The 12,194-nt window shown below is 37.9% G+C and overlaps 2 protein-coding genes across 2 annotated transcripts; both read left to right on the top strand.

Moving 5' to 3' along the window:
* The first annotated feature begins 459 nt into the window (after window positions 1-459).
* Window positions 460-2,979, top strand: LOC116140278 (L-type lectin-domain containing receptor kinase IV.1-like). The gene is given in 2 exon segments (XM_031425928.1): window positions 460-1,180; window positions 1,183-2,979. Coding segments are annotated over 2 exon segments (1,893 nt in total). The 5' UTR covers window positions 460-462; the 3' UTR covers window positions 2,358-2,979.
* Window positions 2,980-7,615: 4,636 nt separating this feature from the next.
* On the top strand, window positions 7,616-9,755 carry LOC116140277 (L-type lectin-domain containing receptor kinase IV.1-like). The gene has a single exon (XM_031425926.1). It carries the CDS (start codon window positions 7,648-7,650, stop codon window positions 9,658-9,660), a length of 2,013 nt encoding a protein of 670 aa, XP_031281786.1. The 5' UTR covers window positions 7,616-7,647; the 3' UTR covers window positions 9,661-9,755.
* The last annotated feature ends 2,439 nt before the right edge of the window (window positions 9,756-12,194 follow it).

Raw genomic sequence — 12,194 nt, forward strand, 5'->3', positions numbered from 1 at the left:
TAAGAGAAAAATGTGTTTAAATATTAAGTTTAAGAGACTAAACTTAATTTTAAAAGGATTCTTATTTCTAAGTACAAACCCAATAAATAATTAATAACTTAAATAAATGAGAAATCCTTCAACTTATACATGGAAATTGCCCAAGACCAAGACCGCCTACAGACTCAGGGCGTTGCCTCCACGACCCCTGGGCACTCATCGGAGAGCGAAGCCCCCACCCGTTGACCAGACAACAAGACCCTCGGATGCGTTTGCGTAACGCATGAAGGCTGAAGTGGTCCACAACTCCACCACTATGGCCTCGAGATTAATTCCACCTGATAGCGACCTGTTGACCCATGTTAACGCGAGACCGGCAAGTTGGTTTCCAACTTTCCATGTACGTTATTCACGTGTTTGGTTGACGGCCAGGACTAATATGAACGTCCGTGAGAGGAGCATGGTGTAAAAAGAATTTTAGCCATGTTTTCCAAACTTGCTATACTTGTGTCTCTTCTTCTGACTAGTGGCTTTGGAGCCACCGATGATAATTTTGCTTTTATCAACAATGGATTCCAATCAGCTAAGCCAATACTCGATGTCGATGGTATAGCCAACTTCACCGCCAATGGTCTTTTGCAGCTTACCAACGAAACCCCTGTAGAAAAGGGTCACGCCTTCTACTCTCATCCGATTTCCTTCAAGAACTAATCAAATGGCACCGCTTTCTCTTTCTCTACCACTTTTGTTTTCGCTATCCACCCTAGAATTGAGGGTCATAGCGGCCATGGTTTGGCTTTCGTCATTGCACCAACAATTGGTCTCCCACATGCTTTTCCGAGTCAGCACCTCGGCCTTTTTAACGAGAGCAACAACGGAGAAACCAGCAATCATGTGTTCGCTGTAGAACTCGATTCGATTGAGAATAAGGAGTTTAATGATATCAATGATAACCATGTAGGAATTGATATTAATGGATTGAAGTCTGAAATATCAAATTCAGCAGGTTATCATGACAATGAAACTGGTCTTTTTACGAACTTGTTGCTTGCTGGTGGTCAAAGAATGCAGGTTTGGGTGGAATATAATGGTGAGAAGCAAATTAATGTTACTTTAGCTCCATTCAACAGTGGTAAGCCCAGTAATCCACTTCTTAATTTGTCGATTGATCTTTCACCAATTTTTAACAAAATCATGTTTGTTGCTTCTCATCGTCCACTGGTTCGTTGTTAGTATCTCATTATGTTTTGGGTTGGAGTTTTAAAATGAATGGACAAGCAGAGAAACTTGCACTCTCTCAGCTTCCCCGAATTGGTCCCAAACTGAAATTAAAGTTTATGACAATTGGGCTCCCTGTAATTTTTGTAAGCTTGACTTTAGCTGCAGTGTCAGGTGTGGTTTATGTGATAAGAAGGAACAGAAAGTTCGCTGAAGTGCTTGAAGATTGGGAGCTTGAATATGGGCCTCATAGATTCAAATACAAAGATCTTTATTTCGCCACCAAAGGATTTACAGAAACAGAGCTATTAGGTAGTGGTGGATTTGGCAGGGTGTACAGAGGTGTACTACCCAACTGTAAACTAGAAATTGCCGTGAAGAGAGTCTCTCATGAATCAAGACAAGGAATGAGAGAATTTGTGGCTGAAATTGTTAGTATTGGTCACATGCGTCGCCGGAATTTAGTACCACTCTTGGGTTATTGCCGGCGTAAAGGAGAGCTGCTTTTGGTGTATGACTACATGCCTAATGGAAGCCTGGACAAGTACATCTATGACCAAACAAATGTCACACTGAATTGGAGACAACGATTTAGTGTCATCAAGGGGGTAGCTTTAGGCTTATTGTATCTACATGAAGAATGGGAACTAGTTGTCATTCACAAAGATGTGAAGGCCAGTAACGTTTTGCTTGATGGTGAATTCAATGGAAGACTAGGTGATTTTGGCCTTTCAAGATTATATGATCACGGTAGTGATCCACAAACAACTCGTGTAGTTGGAACTTTTGGATATCTTGCCCCAGAGTACACTCGTACTGGGAAGGCCAGAAAAAGCAGTGACGTGTTCGCTTTTGGTGCCTTTTTGCTTGAAGTTGCCTGTGGGAGAAGGCCAACTGAATCACGAGCGGCAACAGAAGATTGCATGATTTTGGTTGATTGGGTATTTGGTTTCTGGAGTAGAGGTGAAATTCTCGAGGCAAGAGATGTTAAATCGGTTTCTGGAGTAGAGTTATCACTATCAGCCCTTGGAATTTCAGCTAGTGGCCTAAATTTTGATCATTGGGAAGGTTTTGATGGTCTTGCGGTCTCATATCCATCTTCTATGGGCTTAACAGTGTCGACTTCTGTTACAGATCCAATACTTTCAGGTGGCATATGATCCTTTTTTAACTAACCCAATTTGGCCATATACTGCATTCTAGTTTGATACTTAGTTTTATTCCTTATTTCCTGCATATCCTTAATTTTATTATTTAATTAATTTGACACATGTGAATTTGTTATTAGTTTGTGACAGTATATCCTAGATTTTATCTTTCAAAACATTACTACTCTAATTGACTGTGGCATCGTCCACGCAAGCAAATTTTTTCACATAAAAAAAAAAAAAAAGGCGGAGTGGCGAAGTTACAGCGTTTCCAGCCACTGTTGACAAAGCGTGAGATCTGCAATTACGCGCTTCAAAAACAGAAGAGAAGTTCAAGTCCAACAGAAGCTTGATTGGTCTGGGCAACTGATGGGAGAGCGTGAGATGGATTTTGTTTAGGGTTCGTGATTGACTGGGGAAGAATAAAAAACTGGACAAAGTTTGGTTGGTGCTTAACAGTTAATGGAGAGAGTTAATTTTTTTTTTTCTTTTTGATTGTGTGGTCTACCTATTTCCAGTCTGATTTTATGTTATTTTTTTAGTTATGTAGCCCAACGCAATCAAATCGCCGGTGTAAAATAATACAGTTTTTACGCTTTCAAATAAGCTGGTGTACAAAAGAATGAAATTTCGATGCGCCGGTGAAAAAAAAAATGGAACTTCGGCGCCTTAAGCAGCACCGCTTTAAAGGAGATTATACTTTGCAATTAGGTGTATTATTTTATCTAGAGAAACATGAAGTAACGCACACCATGCATCGGGTTGTTAAAAACTTCATTTCATATACAAGTCAGGCGTCGGGATTAATCCTGTGTCTATACATGGAATGCCACCGATGCTCTGATATAGGGCACAATGGATAATACGAAAGCGTGGGAGATTGGTAAGCCTACTGAATTACTTCTCTCTGCGCGTGATCAAGTAATGAATTTACCGGCAGTGCATGGCGTCGGAGAAGGCCTTCGTTCGCATTCAGTTTTGTTATTTTTTTTTCTTTTTTTCTATACAACAAAGTAAATAACATTTAATTGTGAATATATACGACACAGGCCCGGCTCAAGGGGTAGGCAGGCGAGGCACTAGGGCCTCCCAAAAATAGGGGTCTAAATTTTTTATAATTGTTTTTTAATATATTTAAAAACGAATATGGTGTATGATTTTTTATCCAGTCCAAAAAAAAAAAAAGTTAAAAAGATCCAAATTTATTATAAACTTTTTACATATATTTCCACCCAAAGTTTGATAAAATAGCAAGTTTATACTTCTAGTTTTATATATTCCAATTTACACCCCTAAATTAACACATTGAATTTCTTTTAATGATAAAAGACTAAAATAGTCATTTACATGTCTCAAATTACTCTACCCCAATTCCATCCCAAAATTCAACATTCACATAAATCATCTTCACCCCTCTTCTGCCGCTAGCCGTTTGGAGCTGATTCAGATCAATTTTCTCACCTAAATTGACTGGAATCATCATTTTATTATTCCTCAAGTGTTTTTCCAACCTTGATAGCCCTCGATATGACACTTTTTTTACGAGTCTCATAACCCAACTTGTAATGACTGCTTTCTACTCGTGTTCTCATAAAATATGCATAGTAAAATACATGTAAAATAGCATAAAAAGTTGGGCCCAAATTTTTCTTTTATTAAACATATACATTCTTTGTACAAAACTCGTGTCATATATAAAACTATGAACAATAAGGTGGACAGTGTAGCCATTTCCCCTCGCTTGTCGACATCCATCCGACCGTGTCCTCACCTAGATCCTGCAAAAAACATAGGAAACAACAGGGTGAGCACAAAACAATGCTTAGTAAGTAAATCCTCTACTCATCTATCCCAGTAACTCTTTCCCCTCAATTCTTTCCTTACAATTCCCATTACTCTCTTTGCTTTCTCTTTTGGTTTCACTCCCTCTGTTTCTCTTTCTTTGCTATTAACTCTCTCTCTAGCAAGTCACGACCCCATCTGACTGGAGGCACGGCTGGGACTCACTCCCACTCTCCGTGACTTTTACTCATTCTAGCCGATCGAACTCGGTTATGCATGGATTCGGAACCCTTGGCCATGTAAGTACATAAATTCTCTCTCGGGTAAACTCGGGTATAACCTTCATCCGCATGCACTCTCACGGGCTACACCACTTCTCTCTCATACTCATGCCGCTCTCTCAATGCGGCGTACATGCGGGAATACTCTACCTATTACTCACGGGTTCCCCATCGCACAACCTACTCTATTCTCTTGTCTAGCACTACTTTCTCTTTGATCTATAGTGCTCATCCTCTCTCTTTCTCTTTACTCTTAAAGTAGCTTATACTCAATTTCTCTACTCTTTCTCTACTCTCTTTTCTCTTCTCTAGTGCATAATTAATGCATATAGATTACTCATTCTCATTAATGCACTTATGAGATGCAATTATGCCATGTAGCAAAATTTAAGGCTTTCTACTCTTACTCATGCTTCTCTTGAGCATTTCATCATACAACTCATGTGCATATAAAGCTCTACTTTAACTATAATTTTTCTCTTTTCTTTAATCATCCAAAATGGGAGAGAGGCTCCCTTATACTCTCTAATTTCCCTGTCAAAGGAAAACACTTCTATAAGTTTGCTCAAAACTTCATTCCACTTCAATCAAACTCAACCCAACATCAAGCAATCTCAACACTTCTCATATTTCAGTACATGCAACAACAGTCTAAATAACATCCATCTCGTCTCAATTTCTCAACAACATACTTACACATACATAAATCTATACTCAAAAGATTTCTTGAATCTCAACTTGGTTGGATTTACTTACCTTGTGAGGAAATAGCTTCTCTAATACTTCTCCTTTCCTTTGGTAGCTTGATTTCTCTCTACAACTTTAAATAACAACCACAACATAAGACTTTAACCAAAACATAATAAAACTCTCATCTAAAGCAAGAATCCTTACCTTAGGATGCTTTAGATTAAAACTCTACTAAAAATACTCAAAAAGTCCTTAGAAATCCTTAGAAGATTGAAGGAAATTTGAGAAGAAGTAGAGAATGGAAGAGGCGGTGGAAATGGATGAAAATGAAGGGTTCTCTACACTTAACCCTTTTTAGCTCACCTTATACACAAGCATTCCCATTTTGCCCTTACTCTTTCTTGAAAATTCTATCTGTATCCTTTGATTCCTTATAAACACACCCCCATACTAACATATTTTCCATGAAGTTTCCTCACATTTTACTCCCCACTTTTCCTGCTAATTAGGGGCAGAATGGTCAAATTGCCCTTAAGGAAAAATATCTAAAACTTAATAAAAATTTTCAGCCAACCCGTCGCCGCAGAGAAGACAATTCCATCGCCGCGGCGAAACACTCCAGTAGCTACTCCGTGGGCTGCAGCACCTCTTCGCCGCGGCGAAGATTCTTCTTCGCCTCGGCGAAGCCTGTAACACAACATTTCGCCAAGTCTTCATAATTTTCAGGGCAATCACTCAACCAACCCAATACATCCATTCAACCAAGGGCCAACCAAACCAAAAATAACAACATATAAGTTTAATTGAAGCTGAATCAATGAACGTTTAAGCAATACAGCAAATCTTAACTACGTACCTCAAGTGGGGTGTTACACAACTCCACCGCACATGATAGCCATTTTAGCCTTTTTAGCATGTACCCGGCGTTGTTGGTCTTCCCCGACATCACCGTCTTCCTCCCCCCAACCCTCTCACCAAAATCCCTATCATATCTCATCTATTTACTCCGTCAATCACCGGCCACCAATACCTTTTGGGTTGCGACTTCTCAAGCCTTTTATCGCCAATTTGACATTGGAAATTACCTATTTCACCACCCATCGCTTCTCCAACATTTGCTCTCCAAAACCCCCACGAACCTGATCCCGTTAGCCTGTCGATCGTCCACTTCTCCTAGTGATTTTGCATCTCAAAAGGCAAGAAAATAAATTTGAAATAATTTTTTTAATATATGCTTATATTATTAGAAGGCCTCCAAAGTAACTATCATCTAGGGTCATAAATGTTCTTGAGACGGCCCTGATACGACAAGGTATAAATTATAAATGATTTCAATTTGGGTGACTTTAAAATATATACTATTTTCCACTAATTAATTGAAGACATGATTGGACACCTTAAGTTATCTCCTTCTATCCTGACCACGTGACATTGACAAAAGTAAAACAAATATTAACTGTTGCAATGATAAATAACAAACTTTATATTATCTTATACTTCCAACCAATGGTATTGTTTCTTGCCTATGTAGAAAAAAAAAAGAGAGAAATGATAGCCTATTCATTAATAGATATTCTAGATACAAATAAAGAAATATACTTACATGTAACAATCTTAATATATCACTTAGTTGACATATTGAGCTGTTCAATTATATAAGAGTAAACGACTTTTTCTCACCCAAATGGTAGTTTAATGATATTTTTTTACTAAAATATCATTTTATTATCTAAATTTATATTTTGTTTCTGATTATGGCATCATCGCAACCTTATATCACCACTATTCTCTTTCTCAATTATCACTTATCAAAACTCTTCAAATCCTATTGTCATCGACCCCATCAATCACCAGAAATCGAGTAATTAGGGTTTATGTAACCGTCCTTTCTAAGTCAAATTTCGATTAATGTTAACCATCAAAATACTCATTAGCCTTTTCTTTTAAAAATTCTAATAATTTTGATCGAGTTGTCTCTTTATTAGACACCGATATATAAATTTAGATAATAAAATAGTGTTTTAAAAGTTTATAAGTGAGATAAACCTCATTAACACATTATTTGGGTGGGAAAGAGTCGATGACTCATAAATCATAATAGACGGTGAACATGCTGTTGCCTTCCATGTACGTAGAAGCAAGCTAGCCGTTGAACGTGGATGTAAATATTAAATGCGCGTCAATCAATTAACGAACGTCAACACCAAAATGCCCCAAACGGTCTCCGTAGGGCAGCGTGGAAATTAAACCAAACTGATTGGTCGACATCGGTTTAAGTCTTAGTGCCCTCTTTTATACAACTCCGCCTAAAGTCTGTCTCTACAGTTCCGTAAGAAAGAAGTCATTTTAAAGCGTCTCCTCTCAGTCGAAACAGAGATGAGTGACACTGAATTCAGCAGCAATCATACGGCATTCATGTTTATGGTCGATGGGTAAGGCCGTAAGAGACTAACTAACAGTCTAACATAACATGCATATACTTTTCATTGTTATATCTTCTATATAATGCCTGTGAGAGAAGCGGACATGGTTTAAGGAATTGCCTAGCCATGTTTTTCAAACTTGCAATACTGCTGTCCTCCTTAATCATCAGCTTAACTGCAGCAGACGAAAATGTTGGTTTCATCTACAATGGGTTCAGATCGAAAAATCTCAGCCTCCATGGTATAGCTAAGTTCACTGCCAATGGAGTTTTAAAGCTCACCAACGAAACCCAAAGACAAAAGGGTCAAGCCTTCTACCCCAACCCTATATACTTCAAGACCCCAACAAATGGCACCGCTTTCTCTTTTTCTACCACTTTTGTTTTCGGTATCCAGTCTCAACATCGGATTCTTAGCGGCCATGGTATGGCTTTCGTGATTGCACCAACACTAGGGCTCCCTTTCGCTCTTACCAGTCAATACCTCGGCCTTTTTAACGACAGCAATAATGGAAATGCCAGTAATCATGTTTTTGCCATAGAATTCGATACGGTGCAGAATGCCGAGTTTGCTGATATTGATAATAACCATGTAGGGATTGATGTTAATAGTTTGAAGTCTGAGATATCAGCTCCAGCTGGTTATTATGATAAACAAACTGGTGACTTTAAGAACTTGACGCTCATTGATCGTCAAAGAATTCAAGTTTGGGTGGAATATAATGGTGAGGAGAAGCAAATTAACGTTACTTTAGCTCCATTTAACAGTGGTAAGCCCAGTAATCCACTTCTGTCTTTGCCGAGGGATCTTTCATTAATTTTTAACGAAAACATGTTCGTTGGCTTCTCATCGTCCACCGGTTCGTTGTTATCATCTCATTATGTTTTGGGTTGGAGTTTCAAAATGAATGGACAAGCAGAGGAACTTGCACTCTCTCAGATTCCTAAGCTTCCCCGAATTGGTCCCAAACCGAAATCAAAGTTTCTGACAATTGGGCTCCCTGTAATTTTTGTAAGCTTGACTTTAGCTGCAGTGTCAGGTGTGGTTTATGTGATAAAAAGGAAAAGAAAGTTCGCTGAAGTGCTTGAAGATTGGGAGCTTGAATATGGGCCTCATAGATTCAAATACAAAGATCTTTATTTCGCCACCAAAGGATTTAGAGAAACAGAGCTATTAGGTAGTGGTGGATTTGGCAAGGTGTACAGAGGTGTACTACCCAACTCTAAACTAGAAATTGCAGTGAAGAGAGTCTCTCATGAATCAAGACAAGGAATGAGAGAATTTGTGGCTGAAATTGTTAGTATTGGTCACATGCGTCACCGGAATTTAGTACAACTCTTGGGGTATTGCCGGCGTAAAGGAGAGCTGCTTTTGGTGTATGACTACATGCCTAATGGAAGCCTGGACAAGTACATCTATGGCCAATCAAATGTCACACTGAATTGGAGACAACGATTTAGTGTCATCAAAGGGGTAGCTTTAGGCCTATTGTATCTACACGAAGAATGGGAACAAGTTGTCATTCACAGAGATGTGAAGGCCAGTAACGTTTTGCTAGATGGTGAATTCAATGGAAGACTAGGTGATTTTGGCCTTTCAAGATTATATGATCACGGTAGTGATCCACAAACAACTCATGTAGTTGGAACTCCTGGATATCTTGCCCCGGAGCAGACTCGTACTGGGAAGGCCACAAAAAGCAGTGACGTGTTCGCTTTTGGTGCCTTTGTGCTTGAAGTTGCATGTGGGAGAAGGCCAATTGAATCACGAGCGGCAACGGAAGATTGCATGATTTTGGTTGATTGGGTATTTGGTTTCTGGAGCAGAGATGAAATTCTCGAGGCAAGGGATCCGAAATTGGGAGCAGATTATGTTGCGGTGGAGCTAGAGTTAGTGTTGAAACTTGGGTTGATGTGCTCTAATTCAGAGGCAGCCGCGAGGCCAAGCTTGCGACAAGTTGTGCAGTACTTGGAGAAGGACTTTCGTTTGCCAGAGTTGTCAGCTCTAGGAACTTCAGGCGGTGGGCTAAGATTTGTACATCCAGAGGGTTTTGATGACTTTGTGGTCTCGTATCCATCTTCTATGAGCATAACAGCATCGTCTTCTGTTGTAGATTCAATCCTTTCAGGTGGCAGATGATGTTTTAATTTACGGGCATATAATTTATGTTTTGCTACGTTAAATCATGCAAGTGAACGTGTCGACTTTCCGATTCAATACATAGAGCGTCTGTTTAACTGTATCTGACATATTCGGATCCATCATCGATTCCCATACGTCAATTTACATTATATCGATCCATCCTTAGTCAAAAAATCTCTATAGAAACCTTTTCTAATGTAATATAAATATAATAATATTGTAAGGTGCATCTCCTTCCCAAATTAAAATATTCAAATATTTTCCCATATTTTAACTCAATACCATAACACCCTTTACTCTGAAGCATATTAATAGTTCAAATGTGTGATGTAATTAAATTCCAATTTCTGTTTTGAAGGATACGCTCTGTGCAAGTTATAATTTATAAAAGAGTAAACAACTTTTCCCCACCCAAATAATGATTTAATGAAACTTTCCCACTTATAGGCTTTTAAAATATCATTTTATTACCAAAATTTATATTTCATTTCTAATTTTGGCATATTTGTGACCTCACACCACCACTATTTTCTTCCCCGATTATTACTCATCAAACCCCTCAAACCCTACTCTTTTCGACCTTGTTAATGGCCGAAAATTGAGTGATAAGGGTTTGCCCAACCGCCCCTCTCAAGCCAAATTCTGATCAATCCCAACTATCAAAATTTAACATTTTGATCCAAATTCAACCAATTCAACAACATAACATGCCATAAATCCAAGTTAAAATTCGGTCAAACACAAAACAAGAACAATCTCACACTTACCTGTAATTTCGGACCAAGACAAGTAGAAACACTTCAAGCATAAAGGATTGTTCCACCAACTTGAATTGATTCACCACCAAATCCCCTTACCAAGGCTTGGATAAAGAATGCACAACCAAAGAACACAAAAGTTCTCTCAAATGGATAAACCAATCTTCATATATTTCAAGACTAAGTGATACAATGAAATAGTTACTCTTATATAAGCAAATACAAGGATAAACATGTAAATTACAAATACAAAAAAAAAAATGAAATAAAATAAAATTAGCTAAATATTACAAGTCATTCATTCAAAAAATAAGGTCATGTCTATTTAATGCAAAAGAGACACAATTCCCTAATTCGATGATCTATGTCTTTAACTACCTCATTAGTTGTCTAAGCTTGCTTTCATTAGATCAAAAGTCAATCAATGGTTCTAATTAAGTCTACCAATAAGAGTATAAGAATTTGGGCCTTTAGAATCATGTAAATTGATCTAATAAGGGGTCATGTGGACTTTCCCCTCTGTAATGTGAATTGGGCCGAATTTGACACTTTGAACATTTGGGCTTCTTTCTTGGTGGATTTGAGATTCCTTGTTGTGCTTGGACTTAGAGTGACTTGGGCCGAAATGTTTGGACTCTTCTCTTTCTTTAAACTTGCTTGGGCCGATTGGTCTTCATAGCTCCCCACATTCCACAAACCAAGTGTTTTAGGACTTGGAGTGAATTTATTCAATTCAACCAAATTAGCAAGTGTGTTAGGACTTGCAATTCCTTATCCACTCATGCTTACAAGTGTTTTAGGACTTGTAAACATATCACCTTCCACCACCAAAAGACTCATTGACTTCCCCTCTCCAAAAGCTCCAAAAGCCCCAACAGCCTAGATCGAATTGCTCTCTGTTTGTCATCAAAATATAAATTTGGGTAGTAAACTAGTATTTTAAAAGTCTGTGAGCAGGAAATTGTTATTAAGCCATTATTTGGATGGGAAAAAGTCGTTTACTCATTATAAAATTAGTATTTTATAACTCTTAAATTGAAATGTTGGTATATATATGTACAACTTAATTTAAGAATTGTGTTACAATACGGGTTTAATAGCATTTGATTAAAATTGAGGGATCATTAATTGAAAAATAAAAAAGAGCGAACTGACTTCTTATTCATATGAAACGTTGCGTTCTTAATACCTTATTTTTATTATTTATATTCTTAATTCAAACTATACTTACTTTGATAGCACCACCGGATTTTCACTCTACCCCAACGCAAGAAGCTCGCTGGAAAAGCGGAATTCCCCGTTTGTGCAACCAATCATATGATAAATTCCAATCGGCTAATTTGAGTCTCCATGGTATAACTAAGTTCATTGTCCATGGACTTTTGCAGCTTACCAAAGAAAACCCTAATGCAAAAGAATCAAGCCTTCTGTTGTAATACCTTGTTTTTATTTAATTTATTTTTGTGTCTTCAAGGGGTAAAATGTAAGTTTTTAAATTTTTTTCGTGGTGAAAACGAAAGAAATGAGAGATTGTGGGTTTTCATGTAACAAAGGAAAGAAAATGGGGCATTCCGTGAGAAAAATATGACATGGCGGGGTTATGGTAGAAATAATAGAATTCAAGGGATAATTTTATAATTTAAGAAAAATGTGTTATACAAATAAAAGAGAAAATTAATTAAAATTCAATTTCAACTTTGAAACGAAATAAATAGCCATGAAGTTTGAGACTAGAGGTGGGCAAGGACCGAGCCCAATCAATCCCAAGTTTGG

Source organism: Pistacia vera, unplaced genomic scaffold, assembly GCF_008641045.1.
Source record: "Pistacia vera cultivar Batoury unplaced genomic scaffold, PisVer_v2 Contig368, whole genome shotgun sequence".
In the NCBI taxonomy this organism is placed as follows: domain Eukaryota; kingdom Viridiplantae; phylum Streptophyta; class Magnoliopsida; order Sapindales; family Anacardiaceae; genus Pistacia; species Pistacia vera.